The following is a 27,584-nucleotide window of genomic DNA, read 5'->3' as shown; positions in this document are numbered from 1 at the left end:
CCACCTTAAATAAACTAAATGGCAGGGTGTCTGATTTACCCATAAACTCCGTATATTTTAAGACCACTTTATGAAATGATTTAGGATCATAAAGGAAATAGATTTTGAGTAATGTTGCATGCTGACAGTTATCTCATAAACTATCTTGATTGTCTAAATGCATGCAAAGGGAGAATGTTGCCCACTGTCAAAATACCCCAAAGTAGTGGTGCCCCTGCCTCCACAATGTGTCCAGTGACGGAGAACTCTTCAAAGATGAAGGCAGCCAGTGTGCGTTATCAGAATATGATTCCAGACATTTTTACCAAATGGTCCTACTTGTACCCCTTGGGCCTCGCGCATTCTCCTGAGATTCGTAACCACCATCTTGCTGCACAGTCTTGTTACCACTCCAAGAGGAAAGAGACAAAAATCAGTTTGGACATTATAATCAGACTATGATAAGCAAATAAAAATACCTGATAGGGGCACTTCAGGAAAGGAAACATTTTAAGAATGTCCTTGAGAGGTGTTCTGCCGCCGATCAACTTTCTTCTTATTTCCAAAGTCTGGCTCATCCTCTTATCAATTTCACTCCAGTCCTTTTCTGTTTTCACATATTCTTGCTGGAACCAGTTAATATGTTCATCTACCTCATAATCTAAACAAACAGCTTCCTCCTACAAAATATTTTCACAATATTAATATGTTCCATGTTTCAAGTGGCAGTTTAATGCTTCATGAAAACCTGAATTATGGGCTGTATGACACATTCAACGATTCACTCATGTGGTGAGCACGACTATGTAGCATTATGCTTGGCTTTCAATGTGGTTAACAAATGTCTTTGATGCTGTGAACAAATCAAAGAGTTAATTACTGACTCTGGAATTATAACCTGTTCTCTTTTTTAAAAATTTTATTTATTTATTCATTTATTTAGTTTTTGGCTGCACTGGGTCTTTGCTGCTGCACGCGGGTTTTCTCTAGTTGCTGAGAGCAGGGACTACTCTTTGTTGCGGTGGGTGGGCTTCTCATTGCGGTGGCTTCTCTTGCTGCGGACCACTGGCTTCTAGGTGCATGGGCTTCAGTAGTTGTGGCTCACGAGCTCTAGAGTGCAGGCTCAGTAGTTGTGGTGCACGGGCTTAGTTGCTCCGCGGCATGTGGGAACTTCCCAGACCAGGGCTCGAATCCGTGTCCCCTCCATTTGCAGGTGGGTTCTTAACCACTGCACCACCAGGGAAGTCCCATAATCTGTTCTCTTGACAGATCTAAGAGTTATTTCATTTCCTACATACCTTTTTACGTGGAAACCTAGATTACCCAGAATGTTCACACTGAATAGAAATGTCATTTATTCCTATGCATTTAAATTTTAGAAGACAAAATATTAAGAAGAGATAAAAGGTTTTAAATTAAGTTTTTGTTATTGTTATTGCTTGTACTTTTCCTTCTTAAATGCTTTTTTAGGGCTGCAGTACCATGCCATATAATCCAAATTCAAAATAATTATGGTGGGTATTTTGTGATGCTGAATCATGAAGCTGTCAATTATATTCGCTATGCATTTGGGTACACTGGATGGGGTGGGGTGGCTAAAAGTACCTCACATATTCTCATTAAAAATCTAAGGTAGGGACTCCCCTGGTGGCGCAGTCGCACCTACTGCCCGCGAGCCGCAACTACTGAAGCCCGTGCACCTAGAGCCCGTGCTCCACAACAAGAGAAGCCACCGCAATGAGAAGCCCATGCACGCAATGAAGAGTAGCCCCAGCTCGCCGCAGCTAGAGAAAGCCCACGTGCAACAAGACCCAATGCAGCCAAAAATAAATAAATACATAAATGTATTTTAAAAAAATCTAAGATAATCAACAGGCTTTGAGAAGACAAGAAAAAAATCTTTCTAGAAAAGTTAGTTGAGCGGACATTTGGCTGAACTACACTTGAATCAACAAGTTGACAAACTGTCTAGCTGACCAGAATGTGAGCAGATGTTACCTGTAAAAGATGGAAAAATGGTAAAGAGCCTAAAAGGCTCCTATATCAAGACTTTTACAAGCATTTTAGGAAAGCGTCAGGTAGATAGATCCACTATCTGTGAACATAGGATGATTAGCAAGACATAGACCAAGTGAACAAATTCCTAGAAAAATATACAAACAGACTAAAAAGAAATTCCTAGAACCTTACATAAATTTAATTAGAAGACAAAAGTCTTTCCACAAAGAAAATACCAAGACCTGAAGTTTTCATAGACAAATTCTACTAAACTTTCAAAACAGAGGGCATACCACATTTACGCAAATTTTTTCAAGGATTCAAAAAAAAAAAGAAATTCTATGAAGAATTCCAACCCATTCTATGAAGCCTCTATGTCTACGACATTGATTCCCAAACCTGAAAGAACTGTATGAGAGAGGATAATTACAGGTCAATCTCATTCATGAACAAAGTTGCAAATATTAGGAACAAGGAACAACTAACTTGGATCTATCCCAGAAATGCAACAAGGGTTTGACGTTAGTAACTGGTCATGCTCCCTGCTAACTATGGTGTTCCCCAGAGAGTGTCTTTAACCCTCTAACTCCTCTAAGGGGGTATTTATCTGAGTTATCCGGTCTAAAAGCCACTAGCCACATACGGCTATGGAGCATTTGAACTGTGGCTAGAGCAAATTAAGATGTGTGCTGGCAACACTGAATTTCAAAGACTTAGGATGAAAAACAAGAATGTAAAACATCTCATTAACAATTTTTCATAATGATTACATGTTGAAATGATAATATTGGGTTAAGTAAACTATACTCTTAATGTTATAATTCCGCCTGCTTCTTTTTACATTTTTTAATGTGGCTGCTAGGAAATCTTAAATTATATCTGTGGTTTGTATTATATTTTTATTGAACAGTGCTGTGTTAGATGCTAGAGTTTTCTTCATACCAAATTCCAGTCATCCCTGTTTCCACTTCTATTGTCATCGGAAACGATGTTTCCCTGTGTAACTTGAACAGTCTCTTTCCTTAACATTCAGTCACGTGTCTTAGTCAATCAGCAGGGAAACTGCTTTGACTTTGCCCCGTGTTTCCAAGTGCACGGCTGACTTGTAAAACTTCACAGTATTAGCAAATGTGCCACCTGCTGATGGCAGTAATTGCATTATATCCAGAATGCAATTAACTGTCAACGTTTTTCTTCAACTTTTGCTCCTTGTTCAGTTTTGCACCATGAGAGAAACATCTGTGGAAAAGGCTGCAAAAATGATTAGTATTTATACAATAGATCATTATGTCAGGTGCAGTAAGAAACAAACAGTAAATGCCCTAAAAGAAATTAAAAGAAACCTAGTGTTATGTCCTTAGCATTGACTAAGCAGTTTTTGCATGACTTTCAATTCCATTGTATTTGTAAGCCAAAGAAAGCGAACACACAAAACTGTTTCATGACTTTCAAAGTCACTGGGTACATATATACCCAATAAGTAGGAAAAGAAATGTTTTAAGAGAGAAATGAATTACAGTAGCCCCCTACTTATCTGCGGGGGATACGTTCCAAGAGCCCCAGTGGAAGCCTGAAACCACAGATGGCACTGAACCTTATATATACACTATGTTTTTCCCTTAATACGTACCTATGATAAAGTTTAATTTATAAATTAGGCACAGTAAGAGATTAACAACAATAATAATAAAATAGAACAATTATAACAATACACTGTAATAAAAGTTATGTGAACTCTCTCTCAACTTAAAACTTATAAATTGTTTATTTCTAGAACTTTCCATTTAATATTTTCAGAACACAGTCGACTGAAGGTAACTGAAACCCCAGAAAGTGAAACTGTGGATGTTGCGGGGGGGGGGGGGCTACTGTATAAGTATAGTGTTAGTAATTTAACACCCGGCAGTTTGTTTGTTTATTTAGCTATTTATTTATTTAACAAAAGTCTGGAGGACTTTGGATGCAAGGACACCCCACAATCACTTATTAAATCCCTGTGTTCCTGTCCTAGATATAGCGTAAGTTTAAAAAAAAAAGCATAAATTAACCCCTCTACAGAAACTGCTGCAACATTCCCAGTATATGTTTGATAAGATATTTCACATCAGAATCGGGCAAAATATTGTGTTTTCTTCATGTTTCAGACTCTGAGAAAAGTCCATAATACTCCGTCACTTGATGAAGCCTGCCCTGGAACAGGAGAATCACTGAGATGTGGATCCAAAGCCTGACGTGCTGTACTTGGAGCCGCTGGTATTACTCAGGATAGGCAAGATGCTGCTGCTCTATCTAACAACCCCCAAACGTCAGAGCAACAGACGTTTATCACTCATGTGAACGTCCCTCTCGGGGCCCAGCTTCTCATCCTCTTCACCCAAGAAACTGGCTCCACCATCTGAATATCAGTCATCATTGCAAAAGCAAGGGGAAAGATGGGGCACTGCATACTGGACCTTCAATGCGCTTGACATTTCTTCTCACGTTCCATTGATCAGTCACTCTCATGGCCACATCTCACTTCAAGGGAGTGGAGATGTACCAACATGCTGATTGTCTGGAGGAGATGAGCTGATTAAATTGGTGAGCAGCAATCACATCCACACTCATCCACCTCTGCGTTTCTTACTATGTGAGAGCACAGCTCTCCTTATAGCTTTAGCCAATTTCAGACAGGGTTTTCTGGTAGCTATAGCCAAAACCATAATAATTGAACACTGGAACACCCAATTCTCAAACCAGAAATCAATTCCCTAGATGAATTCTATGTCTAGCAATAAATCCTTCAAATACCAAGGAGAGATTTAAGACATTTGCAGATAAATAAAAAGTGAGAGGATTGATCACTAGCGGATCTGCCCTACCAGAAATGCTAAAGATGGTCTTTCAAGCTAAAATGGAAGAACATTGACTGTAACTCAAATCCACAAGAAAAAGAGCAGTGGTAAAGGTCACTACATAGGTAAGTACAAAAGACAGTATCAATGTATTTTCAGGTTGTAACTCCTTCTTTCTCCCATCTTGTTTTAAAATCAATTGCATGAAGCAAGAGTTATAAATTCTGTGTTGATGGGCATACAGGGTATAAAAGGAAGACAAGTGTAGTTATACAGGGGCAAAGTTTTTATATGCTGTTATAATTAAATGGATATTAATCCAAACTAGATTATTATAAATCAAGATGTTAGTTGTAATCCCCAGGGCAACCACTAAGGAAATAACTATGAATGTTTATTTACTAAAAGAAACAATAGGGAAATTAAATTAATACACTAGAAAATATTTACTTAACACAAAATAAGGCAGTAATTAAGGAATAAAGTAACAAGAAAAAGATGACATATAGAAAACAAGTAGCAGACATAAATCCTAACTTACCAGTAATCACATTAGGTAACTGACAAAATGGATTTTAAAAAAATGATCTAAATATATACTGTCTACTAGAGACACACTTTAGATTCAAAGACATAAGTAGATTGAAAGTAAAAAGATGGGAAAAGATATACCAGTAAGCAGTAACCGAGAGACAGAATAGCTATACTAATATGCAACAAAATAAATTTTAAGACAAAAATTGTTCCTAGAGACAAAGGAAGATATTTTATAATGGGAAGAGGGCCAATCCATTAGGAAGATATAACAATTATAAACTTATATACACCTAGCAACGGCATCTCCAAAGTCATGTGGCAAAAACTGATAGAATGGAAGGGAGAAAGAGACAATTCAGTAATCATAGTAGCTGGAGATTTTAATATGTCACTTTCAATAATGAATAGAGCCACTAAACAGATGGTAAACAAGGAACTGGGAGACTAGAGTGACTGCTATTCCTGGAGAAGACATGGATGGTAAGAACTTGAAGCTGGATGTAATAAGTCATGCATGAAATGAAAACCTCCAGGAAGATGGTATCAAAAGGAACTTTGAAGAAACTGATTGATAGGATTAAATTATTTACTTAAAACTCTTTACAAAACCCAAAATATAGACTACATTAACTGATAAAGATAACATAATCTGTGCACTTAAAGATCACATTAATAGCCTCCAAACTGAGAGAACTTCATTGCAATTAGGAAAAAAAAAAAAAAAAAGAAAGAAAGAAAAGCAAAAGCCCCTGTGGAAAATTCAAAGTCCTTCCTGTACTGCTTCAAGAAACCAAAATAAATGTTCACCACATATTCATGTCAGAGTTAATCTACTCCATCAAGACAGAGGAGAATCTTTTCAAAGTGGATGAAAAGATCAGGCATAAATGTGAAGGACTGGACACATGAAAGATTCAAGCCAGGTTTTTATCAGAAAAATTTGAAAGAAGCAATGACTATTATTAAAGTCAGCTTATATCCCAAGAATGAAAAGTTTATGGTAGTAAGTCGAAGCCTCTACTGGCTGAAAGAAACCTCAATAACTTAAGAAAAGAAAATGCGTGCATTAGTCAAAAAGCATTAAAGACGAGTTTAAGCATTTCAAAGTATGTTTGCATCCTGATGTTTCAAATGGGGCATGGAGCGGGGGGGGATAAATTAGGAGTTAGCAGAGGCCCAAAGGGACCACCAAGGAATCCTCTGGATGGAGAGATTTCTGAGAAATAATGTGCATCAGGCTGGGTGAGTGTGAAGATCGGGGTCCAGGGCCCTATGTCAACCGGCTGCCATCCCCACCCCACCCCAGGGTCAGGATGACAGGAGCAGGATGCCTCCACAGGCCCTCTCCATCCTGCCACAGCAGGTTCTCCACAAGGGCAAGACAGAGCTTATCCTGGTGCTCCTGGCACTGGCAGAGGCTCGGAACCTTCCTTTGGTCCTACCCTCCCACCTGAGCTCAGCACCCCTAGGCCAGGCTCTAGTTCTCCTATGAGAAGGCAGGTGCTACAAAGGAGTCCCAGGGTTGGTTCTTGAGACAAGGACCCCCTGTCCTTCCCCTTATTCCAGACACTGAGGGTGAACCACCCCAGAAATGTCTGTACACTAAGTGCTAAGTGATACTAAGTAATAAACACTAAGTAATCAAATGTAATGTGACAATGGCATAAGAGTAGACTGAGAGACCAGTGGAATAAGGGACAGTGCCCAGAACACACCCAAGTCTTTTGGGGGAACTTAACATACAATAAAAGTACCACCATAAACAAATAAAAAAAAGGATGGATTGTTTAGTAATTGGTGTTGTAAGAGCAACTCACCCTAGGGATATCCTTACTTAAAAGCATATACAAAGACAGACTCCAGATGACTTAAAGATCTAAACATGAAAATGCAAACTATAAACTTAATAAGAGAAAGAGTAGGAGAATATCTCTGTGACTTAGGGCATGGGAAGGACTGCTTCCTACAAGTTAACAAGAAAAAGATGCCAACCCATTAAAAACTGGGCAATGGATTTAAGAGGTAATTTTCTAAAAGAAGAAACTCAAAAGTCTAACAAACACATGAAGAGATGCTCAGACTCATTAGTTATCAAGGGAAATGCAAATCACAAGAATCAGATTGCACTTTATACCTATTAGACTTGGCAAAACTCACAAGGCTGGCTAGTGCCAAGCAATGGCAGGAAGACAAGGATATGCAGTATTATGGGAGTGAGACTAACAAAATCATTCTAGAAAGTAATTGGTCAGATTAACTACATGCATGCCCTCTGCCCCATCAGTTCCACTTCTTGGTGGACAAGCCAGAGGAATCACACACAGGTGAGTCCATAACCAGACAGGTATAATGGCGTTCTCTGCAGTACAATCCGTTGAGGGGCTTGAGGCAAGGGCTTGTAATAATCGTTACAATCATGGGCTAGAAATATACATAGTAACGTGAATGAGTCTTAAAGAGTGTCGGTGAAAAAGTGAAACACGAATGAGGTATAGAGTACCATTTTCACTGGGTCAAATATGTATAAACCCAAAATCATAGTACACATTTTAGAACACCTTACAAACAAAAAGATACAGATGAAACACAATAGGAGGATTGCCCAAAAGCAGAGGTGGGGAAGAGGGCAGAGAAGAACGAGCACAAAAAGAAGTGAATAGGGCTTCCCTGGTGGCGCAGTGGTTGAGAGTCCGCCTGACGATGCAGGGGACGCGGGTTCGTGCCCCGGTCTGGGAGGATCCCACATGCCACGGAGTGGCTGGGCCCGTGAGCCATGGCCGCTGAGCCTGTGCGTCCAGAGCCTGTGCTCCGCAATGGGAGAGGCCACAACAGTGAGAGGCCCGCGTATCGCAAAAAAAAAAGTGAATAGAACAAGAGAAAGGCCTGGCACAGAACAATGACAATAATGTGCCATGAGGTGAGGAGTTTGATTCACTCAACTTTAACACCTGAGGTTTTGCACAAAAAATAATACAGTACAAAGTTAATTCCACTACTCTGCATGCAGCTCCACACAATTCCTGTAAGCTTTTATTTAAAACCAGTGTGTCTTCATCATTTAAACAGGACAGTGTTTTCAGCAACTTAAGAAATTACTCAGTTAAGATACAAATGAACTTATTAACAAGACAGAAATAGATTCACAGATATAGAAAACAAACTTATGGTTACCAAAGGGGAAAGGGGGTGGGGGAGGGATAAATTAGGAGTTTAACAAATACACACTACTATATATAAAATAGGTAAACAAGGACCTACATTTTGCTGTACACCTGAAACACTGTAAATCAACTATACTTCAATAAAAAAAGAAATTACTCAGTTAATTCTGTTTTGAGAATCTAATTATGTCTCCATTTATAAATACTAGAAGAAGTATAATAAAAGGCAATTAAGCAAAGGAAACAGATTTATCAATTCACAGGGCTACAAGTTGCTTGGACCTAAAGCTAAAAGTCAGATGCATAAGAAGCAATGTCACTCATGTTGCATTTGACAGCATGATTTACAAGCAGCAGTGACATGAGGCCGTGAGGTTGGCAAAGGATTTTTAAACATTGCATTTAAAACCAGTATTTTGTAGGACTGATCTGGAAACAGTCTGGTATTCTGACAAGTATAGCCATCTGCATACCATGGTTATAAGTTTTTTTAAGAGCAGAATATGAGGAACCCAGGCATTTTTAAGACTCACGGGTGGATGCTTTGATGCTGCTGAAGCTTTGGGTTTTGTAGCACAGTTTAAGCAGTGCCACGCTGACCTTGAAGACTGAGGGAGGAGGAGGGTTGGGGACAAAAGATCTGTGACCTAGGCTCAAACTCACACAACTTCTGCAGCTGTTTGGTTATCTGCAGAAGCCCACGTGACAGGACTAAGAAACACACTGTCCTTCGCTGAGGCATCTACCATCAGTCTTTGGTAAATTCCTTCCAACCACCAAAGGACAAACAACAGAAACAAAACAAATGAAAAATCTCTTCCTCTCCCTTACTCCTTCCCAAAACCTTCCTCCAGTTTAGCCAAACCCACTTCCCTGCCTTTGAGGGAACGGCCTGCCTCCTGGCTTCTTGCCTGCATCAATATTTTCCATCTCTACAGCACAGGAGATAACTTTTTTCTACATTATGGAAATGCTGTGCCCAGTCAAGAAATTTTAAAAGATGTGAAAGTTGTCACAGTGTATCTTAATCCAACTATCTTTAATTTTCAGAAATCATAAAGACATTAAAAAGGAGCTATCAGAAATTCAAAATGAAGCCCAAAATAATTTAGGCAATTCATCTGAAGTCTAAAATCCCATGAGATAAGTGGTATATTCAATGGATTTGTCCCTCTACTCTTCTTAGTGTTTTTCCATTTGCTTAATCACCATGGAGGGTACAAAACACAGAAACACACTGTAATGTAATATTCTAGTGTAAAATCTTCTCCATCCTGTAAAGCTTTTGGCTTTACAGAACCAGAGGTCATAAACAGGGATGCTACAGTGTTTAAAAGAATCAGCAATTTGTAGCTCCATTTGTAAGAGGGAGGAAAGTAAATCCTTACGAATTAGATTTGCTTGGCAGGAAAAATGTTGCCTCTTCAGATGTGAACAAGGACCTCTTTTTGCCCCGGTTGGCAGGAAGGTCAAAACTAAATTCTGTTGCAACTTAACTCATCTTGGGCCCTGGTACATTCAATCCCTGTTCTTTTTGTAGCAAAGACCCCTGCATGGGCCTTAGTAGGATTCAATTTAGAATTCTGGCGTGTCTGCGAGACTCCCAGATAGGAACGACAAAAGGTGTAGTTACATGAAGAATTGAGGTGCTTTTGAGAAAGAACGGAAAGATGATTGTACAAACTGGGTCAGTGATGATGTGTCAACATAGGAGAGGAGCTGCCATTTAGCCTGTGTCCCTCAGGGTGGCCTGTGACCCCCTGGGCTCACCTTGCTGGGGATACGTGCTACTTTTCCGATTTTACCATTCATCCATTCCAATGAATTTTGGTGGGACGTGCATCAATTTTGGTGGGATGTGGTGGGAAAGAAAGAAAACTGAATTTGTAAAATTTTAATTCATTTATAAAGGAACTCCATTTGTAGTATATGGAAAATCACATATTTTGAAAATATGCACAATATAATTATATTCCTTTACAAAGTGGCTTTTTATTTTAAGAATATAAAAGCTATTTTAAAATGAAGGTAATTCTATCTTATCATGATTTTAGTTTATAATTGCAATATTGCAGTTAAAGTTTCTATAAAATTACACTAAATTTAGGTAATTTTCATCTGTCTTGTCTTTTCATCAAAGAGCAGACATAAAATTATATTATCTTAACTGGCTGTCATTTGAAAATCTCTTTGATTTTATAATTATATATAAAATTATATTAAAAAACTATAATAAGGTATTTCTTTTTATTTATTTATTTGGATCTTTTAGTTGCAGCATGTTAACTCTTAGCTGCGGCATATGGGATCTAGTTCCTTGACCAGGGATTGAACCCGGGCCCCCTGCATTGGAGTGTGGAGTCTTAGCCACTGGACCACCAGGGATGTCCCAATAAGGTATTTCAAAATACTCCTTCATCTAAAATTTTTCTTACTTCTAATGTTGGGATGAACGGTTTACAAAATATGTTAAAAAATATTCCCGTCCCCTGGTGCTTATAAGTAGTGATAATAAAATTGAGATGATCTGACAGGTTGCTCTATTAATATCAAATAACTATACCAGCTGAAGAAGAAAATAGAATATTTACACCAAGTACATTCACTAACATAAATGTGTCTGTAGTGAAAAATTATATTTACATATTCATGTTCGATTGATGTGAAGATAGATTTTGGGGAGGACGTGAGATTTAGCTTCTATAACTTGATAGTTTGGACATCCTTCCTAAGGAGCTCAATCTACTTTATTAGCAGGGGACATTTTTGTTTCTGAGAACACTTGGGGGCTGTGAGGTAGATAAGGAATATTTATAGAATTTCAGATAATTAGGACCCACGTGAACAGTATGTACAGCAAACCCACTGCAGAGGGAGGAATCTCCAGGCCCTGCCTGGGGCCCTTTGCCTGTAGCTCCTCATGGCCGCCTCTGTAGACAGCGAGAACAGTGTGGGGTTTTGGACCCATGCATGTGGATTAGCTTCCACCCTGAAACCTTGAAACCAGAAGCAACTTGACCCCTACAATATGAGTATCAAAAACACTTTCTGTAGCAATAAGAACAGCAAGAATACAGGATACATTTTAGGATGAGAGGAAAAGAAATTATTCAAAGATCCAGAACTTTAGGGTTTCTCCAGGTTTTTTGAAGATTGTGAAAGAATAAACTTGCGATGTTCAATAACACTCTCTGCTCCGTTTTTGGAAGTCCTCTTTTGGAAATATTCTCATTCACAAAAACAAAACAGATATTTTCTTTTGGTTTCTGACCCACACCTCAAATTTTCAGAAGGATATTTTATTTTGTTTTAATTCTTTTAAATGCTAGTATTTATTATCCCTTAATCAATCAACCAACCAATACATTGTCAGAACAATTAAAGATTCAATCTTACTTTTATCTGGACAATTTTAATTTCATCAAATCTTGTATCAGCAAGAGATTTCCTTGTCTGGCCTCTTCGGTGTCCAAATTTACACTTATTTCTCATCACTTGTTCATCATCTTCTATGGGTCTTCGAACATATTTAAAACGATCTTTGAGGGCTCGTTTCCATAAAAACTGTGTAAAATTATAAAACAGGGCAGTTAATCTTCAAAGAGATTGGAATAATCCTATATAAACAAAATCTTTGTCTACCACCTTTGGGCTTGAAATTATTTTCCCATCACAGTAATAGAAATAATATATCTATTCTTCTATTTATCCTCACAATAATCTTGTGATAACACTATAAATATATACATATATTGATATTTTGTATAGTACATAGCTATATATGTGTGTGTGTGTATGTGTGTAGTTATATACAGTGTCATATAGCTAAATATACTAGCTCTTGAGTCTAGATTTCCTAATTCCTAAAATTGGATACCTTCCACTTTACTCTAGTGTCTCCACAATGCACTCCACTTTCCTGTTGGATTCTAGAAAAGAACTGGTACTGGCTCATGCATATATGGACTGACACGCTTTCTTTAAATGCATCATCAGATGAAGCAGCTTGTGCAACAGAGGAGAGGAAGAGACGGTGCCATTTGGGGAACTGCCAAGAGTTGTGCATGGCAGGAACAGAGAGCTCAAGATGTGGAAGGGCAGAAGATGCAGAAAATAGAGAAGTCAGCCCCATCCTGAAGGGCATGGTTACCCCAAAAAGAGCTTCAAGGTAATCGGGAACCAGATCCTTTCAAACCCCTCTCTGTGGACAGAGAAGTTCTCTTCTCGAGCAATGGTTCTCAAACTTCGCCTGAATCACAATTCTTGGAGGATCTGTTAAAACACAGGTTGCTGGGTCCTACCCTCAGAGCCCCTAATTCAGTAGGTCAGGGGCAGGGCTGAGGATCTGCATTTCTTCCAAGTTCCCGAGGGGCGATGCTGATGCTGCTTACCCAAACTCTAGAGGTTCTGCTTCCGCAGGTCTGAGAGGAGCCCAGATGTCTGTAGCCTTTAAAGCTTTGTAGAAAATGGCTGCAGAGCTGGGTTAGGAAGTCCTCTTAGGCCACATTGAGTGGGAAGTGTGGATGGTCAGACTGTGCTCTGGGAGAATCTGTCTGGCATGTGGACAGCTTGGAAGACCAGAGACAGGTTTAACAACTTGGGGACACACCTGGGCTTCTTCCTCAACACACCAACACTGCTAACATTCTTTCCCTCTGCTGGGCCTTTGGTTTTGGCCTGAAAAGCTCTGTCCCTCTCCTCGCCTACCCTGCTGGTATCTAGGTAAAGCTTGCTCTGTTTCCAGATCTCAGCTCAGCCATCACTCCCTTACAGTCTCCCTAACAGTTCACTTCCCTTGGTTTTCAGGCTCACCTTTCCTCGTCAACACTTATCACACTGGTAGTTTACCCTCATCTATGTGATGTTTTTGTTTCTTTTCTTTTTTGTTCTTTTCATTCTTCCTCTATTCAAATTTCGCCTTCCTTCCTTCCTTCCTTCCTTCCTTCCTTCCTTCCATTCTTTCCTTCCCCTAGGCTGTGAGCACATGAAGAAGGTCTTGAGTCTACTTTGCTCACCAAACCCAGCACAGTGCTTGGGGCATCTCGGAAACTATAAACACTAGATGCCTTGTGTCTGTCCTCTGTGAAGTACATGGGCCCAGGTGTTGAGCAACAGACTAGAAGCAAGACTCTGAGTCTTGGTCTTGCTTGGTAAGTATTTCACTGTGTGAGGAGTGGCCAAATCTAGCCTCAAGGCTTCTTTTCAGCCCCTCATCTTCCCTGCAATGCCATGCACTTGAATAGGCCCAAGAGTGGGTGCAGGGAAAGAAACGGCCGTTTGTAGCTACACAGGCCCATATTTGCCTCCTAGTCTTGGCCACTAGATGGGTTAAGTCACTGGGTGACTTTGGGCATATCTTATGAGCTCAGGCAAATGGGAATGCCACTGAGATCACGTTAGTCCAGTGTCTGGCACTTAGATTTCGTCATTCCCGGTTCCTCGGTTTAAGTCTCAATAAGAGCTATTCCCTGCCCCTGAGAAAGCACTGGGACCTAAGTTGGAAAGACCCAGGATCCTGGACTAGCTCCAGTACGTATTAGCTAAGAAATCTTCAACAAGTAATCCCTCAGCCTTAGTTTCTTTAACTATAATGGAATAAGAAGATTAGTCCTGTCAACTGCACTGGGTTAGGGGGAGACTCAAATGAAGAGCTACTTCATGGAAGACATTTGTAAACTAAAATGTAAAACCCTTGGCAGCCCTGGTGAGGAGTACTGGGGCTTGGGGGTTGGGAAGGCAGCTTCGGCCCCAATTAAGCGCCTGGGTATGTATGAGTCAGAGATGCTTCCTCACCTCCCACAGGCTTGTGGGTCTGGACACTGCCGCTGCTGTTTCACAACAGCACAGAAATAATGGATGGCTTGTGTTTTTCTTAGCCCTGAAATCTGAACTAGTACAAATACATTTTTTCCCCCTCATGTTTCCCACAGCTCTTAAGGGCCTCTACACCTGCGGATTTGTTGGGAGGTATCACAGCAATCAGCTGCTAGGACAGTTTTAAATTGCCAATGTCTTCTTTCCAGCCTCTCCCTTCTCTCCTTAGCAAGTATCGGATAGGAACAAAAAAAGGGCCAGTCAATGCAGTGGTCTACATGAGCACTCGATCAAGGGGTGCGCCCTGAGCATCTGCTACCTGCGTGGCACAGGGAAATCCTGACACAGATGCCACAATAGAAAATCTTTTTGTCATTGAACAGTCATCCTTCTTCTCCATGCTTTTCCAGCTAGAGAGGGTGTGGAAAGAGCTACATAGACACAGCTCTCCTCCAATCACTCTGAAATAAAACACAACCCTGAAGTTATGGCCTCCTGAACAGATATGTGAAAAGTCCACATATCACCAGCAGATCTTCCCCTAACATTGTAAACCCAAATATAATCATTAGGAAATATTTAGACAAACCCAAAATGTGAATCATCGTACAAGGCAACTGGACTAGGCTTGTCCAAAAAAGAAAATATCATGGGAAAAAAAAAAAAAAAAGGTAGGGAAACTATCCTAGAGACAAAAAAAAATTAAAGAGACATAGTAACTACATGGAATGCATAATCTTTGATTAGATGTTATAGCCAAAAATCCATTTTAAAACTTTGTTTCAATAATTGAAGAAACAGGGATATGGATTATATATGATATTATGCAATTATTGTTAATTCTTTTGGTATAAAAATGGTATTGTGGTTAGGTAGGAGATTGTCCTTATCCTTATAAGATATATGCTGGGGTATTTAGGAGTGGCAACTGTGACTTGCTTTTTTTCAGATGCTCAGTCAAAACAAACAAATAAATATGAGAAAGGAAAAGTAAATGTGGCAAAATGGTAATACCTAGTGAATCTAGATCAGTGAGTTTCAATCATCGGAGATTTTGCCCCCCGCCCAGGATACATTTGGCAATGTTTGCAGACACGGTCGGTTGTTACATCAGTGTGGGTGAAGGGGTACTATTCACACTTAGTGAGTGCCAGGGATGCTGCCAAGGACCCTACAGGGCAGAGGACAGCCCACACCACAAAGAAGTATCCACCCAAAACGCAATACTGCCCAGACTAAGAAACCGTGAGCTACACAAAGGGTATATGGCTGTTCACTGCAGCAGGCTTTCAACTCCTGTGTAGATTTGAAAACTTTTGAAATTAAAAGTTGAGAATATCAGTATCTTGTAATAACCTATGGTGGAAAATAATCTGTAAAAAATATATATACATATAAATATAACTGAATCACTTTGCTATACATCTGAAACTAACACAATACTATAAATCAACTATACTTCAATTAAAAAAAGTTGAGAATAAAGTTAGTCCTAAAAATGACCAAATGCTTCCTTGCTGTGTGCATGCTCTCTCTCTCTCTCTCTCTCTCTCTCTCTCTCTCTCTCTCTCTCTCACACACACACACAGTGTGTATCTTGAAGACACACACTATGTCTTCAAGAAAGTACAGCAAAAAATTTTTCTCAGAGATATCTGCTATAATAAGGTGCAAAAGGCATCTATCTTATTTAGATAAGACTACCAATGTATGCGCATACAGCATATAGAGATATAAGGACTAATAGACAGCAAATCTTATGTACACAAAGCTATAATTCCCCACAATTGTCCCTTAAATCATATAGTTCCAGTGTCACAATACACTCAATTTTTTTAACCATCTTAACTATTTTTAAGTGTACAGTTCAGTAGAGTTAAGCATACTCACATTGTTGGGCAATGGATATCCCAGGCTTTTAAAGCCAGGAGACTTGCAGACCCAGAGAACAAAGCTTGTATTGAAACCTCTAGAACAGTGTTTCCCAGCCCTGACTGCACATCGGAATCATCTGGGGAACTTTAAGGTGCCAGGGTCTCTTCTCCAGACCAAGTAAACCAGAATCTCTGGGGATCCTGATGTGCAGCCCGAGTTGAGAACTGCTGCCCCAGAACACCTCCAGGATCTGTTTTTGTCAGAACAGCAGAGATGTGAGAGGGCCAGGTGAGGCTGCAAGTCAAGACCTCAAAAGCAGACCACTTCTCCACTGGGTCTAAACAAAGGCAAGAACCACTTTATTGATGAAAGCACTGACGTAGGTGCAGTCACAGCCTTCTCCTTCCACGCATCGCATCTCTTAAAGATCCTTCCTAGAGACTCATCTTTACACATGAGATTCCAAACAGCTTTCAGAGACAGACAGAACGATGATGACAGAGAGAGAGAAAGAAGATGAAGAAGGATGAGGAGGGATGAACAGGTGGCACACAGCGGATTTTTAGAGCAGTGAAAATAGTATAGATATACAGGATACAATAATGATGGATACATTTGTCTAATGGCATAGAATGTACTACACCAAGAGTGAAACTTAACGTAACCTATAGACTTTGGGTAATAACGATGTGTCAGTATAGGTTCATCTACTGTAACAAATGTACCCCTCTGGTTGGGGATGTTGATAATGGGAGAGGCTGGCATGTGTGGGTCAGGAGGGAGATGAGAAATCTCTGTACCTTTCACTCAATTTTGCTGTGTACCTAAAACTGCTCTAAAAAATAAAGTGTTTTTTTTTTTAAAGAAGACAAAGGAACACAGAGAGACACAGAGAAGTCATCAAAAAGAACAGAGCTAGAGGGGATAGAGAGAGATAGAAAGAAAGACCAAAACTTAGAACAAAACAGGGACTGACAGCAAGAGACAGAAGAGACGGCCAAAGGAACAGAATCAGAGAGAGACCAGACACAGTCAGAGAAATTGACAGAGAAAGAGAAACAGACAGACCCAGATAAACAGACAGAAAGAGACTGAGCAAAGGGGAAAGAGGCGTGAGATTACTGGACAATACAAGGTTCTTATTCTAAGAAAGGTTGAGAGAAACAGAAGGGCCCCACGTTGTCACTTACAAAGCCACAGCCGTCCTCATCCAGGAAAGGGTGGGCCTGCAGCAGGGCGCTGACCACGTCGTTATACTGCTGGGTGGTGGGGTACCTGTTCCGTGCGACAGGGAGGATATTTTTCAGTTCAAGAAGCCCACGTTCCTCCTCATAAGATGAGTCTAAATTACATTCACTTTTCTTCAAATCGTTCTATATGACAATGTAGACATTCAAATATTGGGCAATGTTGGACTTACTACCAATATGTCATGCAAAATCTGAAGAGATTCAGATTTGGTTCCAAAGGAATTCAAGTCTACTCTGAAAACACACCCTCTACCGAAGCAGCAAGTCTGCCCTGTTATTACTCACAGCGAGCCTTCCAGATACTTCGTCATGTCAGCCTGGAGAAACTCAATGATCCGTATCCTCATGCTGTGATCAGGACACTTCTGTTCTGCTAACATGCATTTGACATCATAAGGAAACTCTGGTAAAACATAGGACTTAGTCCATTGTAAGGCTTTATTCCCTGTTAGAACCTGTTTCACGTTCCTTCTGTTAAATAAAAACACACAAAGAGTGAAATTCTGCTTCAAATATATGCAACTTATTCTCTACACCCTGAGAACTTATGATAGAAACCACTTTCTTGAGACCTAAATATATGGAAGTCATCAATCCATAAATGTTTGAGGCCTCATCGGGTATCTCTGTTTTCTTTCCCTTTGCACACACACGAATACTTGTCATCCTGGAGAAAAATGTCATAACAGTATAGACTATAGAATAAAGTCTGAAGTTGGAAAGAATATTGATCCATATATCTTAAAGAGTTAATATGCAATGCATAGCTCAAAACTAAACAAGGTATCTAACTAAAAGAGTAAACAAAGCAAATGAGGCATACGATAAAGTCTTAGCACCTGATTCAGAAAATTCTTCCAATTAACTTATTTGGCTTCTGTTTGTAGTGAAATACAAGAGTCACTTAATTTAGTTGTTCTTGGCTATTTTAATAAGGTAAACTTGGTCTCTAAATTTAAAATAAGTATCAGATATTCTGATCCATTCAGAATAAGTTGCTACAAAAGGCTATAGAAAATGATAGCTACAGAAAGCAGATCATTTTGCAATCCATGGTTGCCTGGGGCTGGGAATGGAGTGAAGATTGACTGAAAAAAGGACACCAGGGAATTTTTAGGGTGATGAAAGCATTCCAAAATGGATTGTGACAATGGCTGCACACCCGCATAAATCTGCTAAAATTAACTGAGCTGTATACTTTAATGGGTGAATTTTATGTTATGAAAATTATACCTCAATAAGGTTTTTTATAAAATTAAATATCAGAACCACTTTAAAACCTTAAAGTTAGTGATTGATCCAGTGTATAAAAAGTAAAATTTCCAAGCAAGTTACCAGAGACAATAGATAGCTTTTAATCCATTTCACTAAGAGGATTGATTGGAATGGAAGTGAAGTAATAGAGGCAAACCAAGCAGAAGACAAAGAAAGATTTCCTAAGTTAACTTGAGCAGGTTAATTTTCTGGTACAGGTGTGGAAGCCTTAGCAGTCCAAATAAAATTCAGATGAGCTTTGAAAGGCCAGGTTTCCTTTAGAATTTTAGGTCATATTTTGTAAGAATGCAAGAGGTATAATGAAACATGGGGAGTAAAGAAAAGAGGAGAAAGAACTCTCCTCCCTTTTCATGATAAGCTCTTTCTCCTTTTTTTCCCTCTTTGGCAATAACTGCATCAGCAATGAAAATATATCCTGGCTAAATGAGCACACCGATAATTTCAACGCTGGCTTCAGTACAGCAACAGGCTGTTCCCAGAAGAAATTTTTGCCTCAGCCCAAATTATTTTCCAGTGTTCCTCTCTCATTTCATTCATTTACTCAACCAATATTTATTGGGGGTGCACTAGGTGGCAAATACTCTTCCACAATCCCTATTTCCTTTCCTATTCTATTCTATTATTTCTTTCTCCCATTATCTCTCCCTTATCTACTTAAACCGAGGGTGTAACGTAATGGCAAGTTTTGTTTGCTGTATTTTGTGCCTTCCCAAGATTTTTGAAAGGTGCTGCAACTGTGCAGGTGTTAAACTTGGCTTCAGTACAAGATTTTAACATCTATCTCCTTTTCCTCAGGAGTTTCAAGCTAATTTAGCTGCATGACCCCTTTAGACTTGTGAGGTTGCCATGTCTTATTTAGTACCACATCAATGGATAACTTCCACATTCTAATGCTATAAAATAAGGCTGGAGGCAATTTTTACCTTCTTGTTTATATATTTTTTCTGTATGTCTTTTCAACATCAGGGTAGGCACTATATAGCATGGTCTTATTTCTGTCAAATACCTAGAATGTAACTAGACACATACAAGCTCTATCAAAGCCAGATAGTCCATCTTGCTCCTAATTAGACAAAATCAGGGGCATCAAATTTTCCTTTTCTTTACATTAAAACAATTTAACAAGATATTTGGGGAGTGAATAGAATACAAGCTATGCTAACTACTACAAGTCAAAACTAGTATTACACAGAATACTAGAATCAGAAATTAAAAATACACTCTAATTTAGCTGCAGATAACTGCAGGCGCAATCACTTCCCATCCACAAAACAATATTTGCACTGATTTCCAAAACATTACTGTGAGGTTAAGATTATTCATATCTTTATTTAGGTAGAGTTGGGCAGAACACCCTAGAAGTCAGCTTAAAGTAAGTGCACAGAGCGGAAAAAATTCCCAGACTAAGAGGATGCTGATATTTCTGTTCCTACCTCAGAACCAGTGCCCTTCAACAAGATACCACCACAGAACAAAGATCTTTAATCCAGTGGGTCTCAACCCTGGGTACACAGTACAATCATCTGGAGAGCTTTTAAAACATGTTAATGGCTAGGATTGATCCCAGTCTAACTAATCAGAGTCTATTGCACTAAACACTCAGTATGTATGTAGAGTTTATATTTGTAATAAAATAAAACTTACAATAAGGTTAAGCTGACACATATGATAATTCATAGTATTATTACTGCAGTATGTGCTAATTAAAAAAAATTATGAGGTGGAGGTTCTCATGAAAAAGCTCATTGACTGAGTGGAGTCAAGACGGTGTACTAGGAGGACGTGGAATTCGTGTCTCCTCACAACTAGGGCACCTACCAGGCACCAGTGGGGGACCACAGACACCTAAAGGGATGGGAGGAACCCCCAGTATCCAGGTAGGATGTGGGGCGTGGGGGGAGTGCAGGAGGAGGAGAAGTGGAGGCAGGATTGGACTGGTGCCCCTGAGGGGCGGCTGGGGGAGGGGAAGGGATCCCATGCCTGCAGGGGGAAATTCGGGAACCACTGGGAGGGCAGAGGATCAAAAGGGAGCGTGGCCAGGTTTCCCCTGCCCACTTGGACCCCCAGGAACCTGCTAAGATCCCAAGCCTGATCCTCTGCCCACGTAGACTCCCTCCAGCCGCATGGGTCCTGAGGGAATGGGAGGGAGGGAAGGGGGAGCAAAATTAAAGGCCGGACCTCCAGGACCGGTACCCTGAGGGGTGGCTGGGGGAGGGGAGGAGTTCCTACACCCAGCGGGACCCACCCATGGTTAGGGGTCCAGGGTCGACAGGGGAGACCCTGGTGGAGACTGTGGGGGAGGCATGTGAAGAAATGGAAAGGAATGGGGCCAGCGCTTTCCCTGTCCACTTAGGCTCTGGGGAGCCTGTTGGGTCTAAACCCCACCCACACACCCTCACCCAGGGCCCTACCTCCAAACTCGGAACTCCACACTCCAGAGGCCCTCCTTTCCATGCACTGCCTCTCCCCTCCCATTCTGAGCAGGTCCTAAGCAGAGGCCTGGCCCCACACTCAAAGGTCACCCCCCACCTGCCTAGGTCCTGCCCCACCTTAAACCCCACCCCCTGCTTAAATTCCCCGCCCATAGCCAAGGTTTTATTTGTTTCTTTATTTTTTCTTCTTTTAGACTGGGGTTCTGTTATACCTTGTGGATTCATTGTTGTTGATACTTTTATATTTTTATTTTTCCTAATAAATCTCTTATTTTTCTAATTTTATTTTATTCTTTTTACTTTGTTAGTGATCTCTCCTTTTGGCTTGTTCCCTGCCCCCCCACACACACACCTTTTTTATTTTATTTTTTTCCTTTTTTCTGTTGTGGTTTTATTTTACCTTGTTGTAGTTGTTTCAATTATAGTTTTATTTTTCCTGATATATCTTTTATCTTTCTAATTTTATTTTATTTTTATTCTTTGATATTGCACTGGTCCTTTTTTTCTTTCATTCTTCCTTTTTTTTTTTAACCATGCCAGGAAGCTTGCAGGATCTTGGTTCCCAGGCCAGAGGTTGGGCCCGAGCTCCTGTGGTAGGAGCTCTGAGTCCAAACTGCTGGACTAACAGAGAAACTCAGACCCCAGGGAATATCAGAGTGAGGCCTCATGGAGGTCCTCATCTCAGCACCAAGACCCGGCTCTATCCAACTGCCTGCAAACTCCAGTGCTGGACGTCTCAGGACAAACAAGCAGTAAGAAAGGAATACAGTACCACCCATCAAAAAAAAAAAAAAATGAAATGACAAAAAAATTTGTAACAGATGAAGGAGCAAGGTAAAAACCTACAAGACCAAATAAATGAAGACAAAATAGGCAACCTACCTGCAAAAGAATTCAGAGTAATGATAATAAAGATGATCCAAAATCATGGAAACAGAATGGAGAAAATACAGGAAACATTTAACAAGGATCTAGAACAACTGAAGAGCAAACAGTGAGGAACAACACAATTACTGAAATTAAAAATACTCTAGAAGGTATCAATAATACAATAACTGAGACAGAAGAATGCATAAGTGAGCTGGAAGATAAAATGGTGGAAATAACTGCCAGGGTGAAGAATAAAGAGAAAAGAATAAAAAGAATGGAGGACAGTCTCAGAGACTCTGGGACAACATTAAACGCACTAACATTCGAATTATGGGGTCCCAGAAGAAGAGTAAAAGAAAGGGTCTGAGAAAATATTTGAAGAGATTATAGTCGAAAACCTCCCTAACATGGGAAAGGAAATTGTCAACCAAGTCCAGGAAGCACAGAGAGTACCATACAGGATAAACCCAAAGAGAAACAAGACAAGACACATATTAATCAAACTATCAAAAATTAAATACAAAGAAAAATATTGAAAGCAGCAAGGGAAAAACAACAAATACCATACAAGGGAATCCCCATAAGGTTAACAGCTGATCTTTCAGCAGAAGCTCTGCAAGCCAGAAGGGAGTGGCAGGACCTATTTAAAGTGATGAAACATAAAAACCTACAACCAAGATTACTCTACCCAGCAAGGATCTCATTCAGATTTGACAGAGAAATCAAAAGCTTTACAGACAAGCAAAAGTTAAGAGAATTCAGCACCACCAAACCAGCTTTACAACAAATGCTAAAGGAATTTCTCCAGGCCAGAAACACAAGAGAAGGAAAAGACCTGCAATAACAAACCCAAAACAAGAAAATGGTAATAGGAACATATATATCAAGAATTAACTTAAACGTAAATGGATTAAATGTTCCAATCAAAAGACATAGACTGGCTGAATGGACACAAAAACAAGACCCGTACATATGCTGTCTACAAGAGACCCACTTCACACCTAGGGACACATACAGACTGAAAGGGAGGCGATGGAAAAAGATATTCCATGCAAATGGAAATCAAAAGAAAGCTGGAGTAGCAATTCTCATATCAGACAAAATAGACTTTAAAGTAAAGACTATTACAAGAGACAAAGAAGGACACTACATGATGATCAAGGGATCAAGAGGAAGATATAACAATTGTCAATATTTATGCACCCAACATAGGAGCACCTCAGTACATAAGGCAAATGCTAACAGCCATAAAAGGGGAAACTGACAGTAACACAATAATAGTAGGAGACTTTAACACCCCACTTTCACCAATGGACAGATCATCCAAAATGAAAATAAATAAGGAAACACAAGCTTTAAATGACACATTAAAGAAGATGGACTTAATTGATATTTATAGGACATTCCATCCAAAAACAACAGAATACACTTTCTTCTCAAGTGTTCATGGAACATTTTCCAGGATAGATCATATCTTGGGTCACAAATCAAGCCTTGGTAAATTTAAGAAAATTGAAATCATATCAATCATCCTTTCCGACCACAACGCTATGAGACTAGATATCAATTAAAGGAAAAAAACTGTAAAAAATACAAATACATGGAGGCTAAACAATGCACTACTAAATAACCAAGAGATCACCGAAGAAATCAAAGAGGAAATCAAAAAATACCTAGAAACAAAGGACAGTGAAAACACGATGACCCAAAACCTATGGGATGCAGCAAAAGCAGTTCTAAGAGGGAACTTTATAACAATACAATCCTACCTCAAGAAACAAGAAACACCTCAAATAAACAACCTAACCTTACACCTAAAGCAATTACAGAAAGAAGAACAAAAAAACCCCAAAGTTAGCAGAAGGAAAGAAATCATAAAGATCAGATCAGAAATAAATGAAAAAGAAATGAAAGAAACAAACTGAAAACTCGTTCTTTGAGACGATAAACAAAATTGATAAACCATTAGCCAGACTTATCAAGAAAAAAAGGGAGAAGACTCAAATCAACAGAATTAGAAATGAAAAAGAAGTACAACTGACACTGCAGAAATACAAGGATCATAACTACAAGCAGCTATATGCCAATCAAATGGACAACCTGGAAGAAATGGACAAATTATTAGAAAAGCACAACCTTCTGAGACTGAACCAGGAAGAAATAGAAAATATAAACAGACCAATCACAAGCAGTGAAATTGAAACTGTGATTAAAAATCTTCCAACAAACAAAAGCTCAGGACCAGATGGCTTCACAGAAGAATTCTATCCAACATTTAGAGAAGAGCTAACACCTATCCTTCTCAAACTCTTCCCAAAATATGGCAGAGGGAGGAACACTCCCAAGCTCATTCTACGAGGCCACCATCACCCTGATACCAAAACCAGACAAAGATGTCACAAAGAAAGAAAACTACAGGCCTATGTCACTGATGAACATAGATGCAAAAATCCTCAACAAAATACTAGCAAACAGAATCCAACAGCACATTAAAAGGATCATACACCATGAGCAAGTGGGGTTATCTCAGGAATGTAAGGATTCTTCAATATATGTAAATCAATCAATGTGATACACCATATTAACAAATTGAAGGATAAAAACCATACGATCAGCTCAATAGATGCAGAAAAAGCTTTTGACAAAATTTAACACCCATTTATGATAAAAACCCTCCAGAAAGTAGGCATAGAGGGAACTTACCTCAAAATAATAAAGGCCATATGTGACAAACCCACAGCCAACATCATTCTCAATGGTGAAAAACTGAAACCATTTCCACTAGACCAGGAACATGACAAGGTTGCCCACTCTCACCACTATTATTCAACATAGTTTTGGAAGTTTTACCCGCAGCCATCAGAGAAGTAAAAGAAATAAAAGGAATCCAAATCGGAAAAGAAGTAAAACTGTCACTGTTTGTAGATGACATGATACTACACATAGAGAATCCTAAAGACTCTACCAGAAAACTACTAGAGCTAATCAATGAAATTGGTAAAGTAGCAGGATACAAAATTAATTGCACAGAAATCTCTTGCATTCCTATACGCTACTGATGAAAAATGTGAAAGAGAAATTAAGGAAACACTCCAATTTACCACTGCAACAAAAAGAATAAAATACCTAGGAATAAACCTACCTAGTGAGACAAAAGACCTGTATGCAGAAAACTATAAGACACGGATGAAAGAAATTAAAGATGATACAAACACATGGAGAGATATACCATGTTCTTGGATTGGAAGAATCAACATTGTGAAAATGATTATACTACCCAAAGCAATCTACACCTTCAACGCAATCCCTATCAAATTACCAATGGCATTTTTCACAGAACTAGAACAAAAAATTTCACAATTTGTATGGAAACACAAAAGACCCCGAATAGCCAAAGCAATCTTGAGAAAGAAAAACAGAGCTGGAGGAATCAGGCTCCTGGACTTCAGACTATACTGTAAAGCTACAGTAATCAAGACAGTATGGTACTGGCACAAAAACAGAAATATAGATCAATGGAACAGGAGAGAAAGCCCAGAGATAAACCCATGCACATATGGTCACCTTATATTTGATATAGAGGTAAGAATATACAATGGAGAAAAGACAGCCTCTTCAATAAGTGGTGCTGGGAAAACTGGACAGCTACATGTAAAAGAATGGAATTAGATCACTCCCTAACATCATACACAAAAATAAACTCAAAATGGACTAAAGACTTAAATGTAAGGCCAGATACCATAAAACTTTTAGAGGAAAACATAGGCAGAACACACTATGACATAAATCACAGCAAGATCCTTTTTGACTCACCTCCTAGAGAAATGGAAATAAAAACAAAAATAAACAAATGGGACCTAATGAAACTTAAAAGCTTTTGCACAGCAAAGGAAACCATAAACAAGACGAAAAGACAACTCTCAGAATGGGAGAAAATATTTTCAAATGAAGCAACTGACAAAGGATTAATCTCCAAAATTTACAAGCAGCTCATGCATCTCAATATCAAAAAAACAAACAACCCAATCCTAAAATGGGCAGAAGACCTAAATAGACATTTCTCCATAGAAGATATACAGATTGCCAACAAACACATGAAAGGATGCTCAACATCACTAATCATTAGAGAAATGCAAATCAAATCTACAATGAGGTGTCACCTCACACCAGTCAGAATGGCCATCATCAAAAACTCTACAAACAATAAATGCTGGAGAGGGTGTGAGAAAAGGGAACCCTCTTGCACTGTTTGTGGGAATGTAAATTGACATAGCCACTATGGAGAACAGTATGGAGGTTCCTTAAAAAACTAAAAATAGGGCTCCCCTGGTGGCGCAGTGGTTGAGAATCCGCCTGCCGATGCAGGGGACACGGGTTCGTGCCCCGGTCCGGGAAGATCCCACATGCCGCGGAGCGGCTGGGCCCGTGAGCCATGGCCACTGAGCCTGCGCGTCCGGAGCCTGTGCTCTGCAACGGGAGAGGCCACAACAGTGAGAGGCCTGCGTACCGCAAAAAAAAACAAACAAAAATAAAAAATAGAACTACCATATGACCCAGCAATCCCACTACTGGGCATATACCCTGAGAAAACCATAATTCAAAAAGAGTCATGTACCACAATGTTCACTGCAGCTCCATTTACAATAGCCAGGACATGGAAGTAACCTAAGTGTCCATCGACAGATGAATGGATAAAGAAGATGTGGCACATATATACAATGGAATATTACTCAGCCATAAAAGGAAATGAAATTGAGTTATTTGTAGTGAGATAGATGGACTTAGAGTCTGTCATACAAAATGAAGTAAGTCAGAAAGAGAAAAACAAATACTTTATGGTAACCTACATATGGAATCTCAAAAAAAAAATGGTTCTGAAGAACCTAGGGGCAGGACAGAAATAAAGATGCAAACATAGAGAATGGACTTGAGGACACGGGGAGGGGGAAGGGTAAGCTGGGACGAAGTGAGTGAGTGGCATGGACTTATATACACTACCAAATGTAAAATAGATGGTTAGTGGGAAGCAGCCATATAGCATAGGGAGATCAGCTCGGTGCTTTGAGAACACCTGGAGGGGTGGGATGGGGAGGGTGGGAGGGAGACACAGTAGGGAGGGGATATGGGGATATACGCATTCATTTAGCTGAATCAATTTGTTGTACAGCAGAAACTAACACAACACTGTAAAGCAATTATACTCCAATACAAATGTTAAAAAAAAAAAGTTATTGACTAGAAAAACTTTCTTTAACCTTAATAAGCAAGAAAATTCACCTAATTATTTTACTTGTAAGGAACAGACAATATGGGGCTCGCCTAGGATAAAGAAGATGGCCCTATGCAGAACAGGGCCAATGGAACTCCAGCTCTCCTAAGAAAAAATCTCAATGTACAGAAGGCAGATGTTGAGCCATGGCAGGGAGCAGAAGAGACATACATGAGGGTAGGGATTACTTGTTTTATCTCCAGTTTCATAACTTACTTAATAATTAGGACAATTCATAATATGGTCCAATTTTGTGTGCCATTTTATCATCAGCTAGTATCCAATGTGAA

The 27,584-nt window shown here is 39.5% G+C and overlaps 1 protein-coding gene across 1 annotated transcript in view; it reads right to left on the bottom strand.

The window, feature by feature from the left end:
• The window catches only part of SAMD3 (sterile alpha motif domain containing 3), a 47,478-nt gene that overhangs the window by 7,168 nt on the left and 12,726 nt on the right, over window positions 1–27,584 (bottom strand). Inside the window, exons 5-8 of the mRNA XM_060167517.1 lie at window positions 17,734–17,919; window positions 17,389–17,473; window positions 11,906–12,073; window positions 459–659 (exon numbers count right to left, since the gene is read on the bottom strand). Coding sequence (XP_060023500.1) covers window positions 459–659; window positions 11,906–12,073; window positions 17,389–17,473; window positions 17,734–17,919 — 640 coding nt within the window. The remainder of the gene's footprint in view (window positions 1–458; window positions 660–11,905; window positions 12,074–17,388; window positions 17,474–17,733; window positions 17,920–27,584) is intronic.

This window comes from Lagenorhynchus albirostris, chromosome 12 (assembly GCF_949774975.1).
Source record: "Lagenorhynchus albirostris chromosome 12, mLagAlb1.1, whole genome shotgun sequence".
Classification (NCBI taxonomy): Eukaryota; Metazoa; Chordata; class Mammalia; order Artiodactyla; family Delphinidae; genus Lagenorhynchus; species Lagenorhynchus albirostris.
This window is presented reverse-complemented; position numbering and strand designations above follow the sequence as displayed.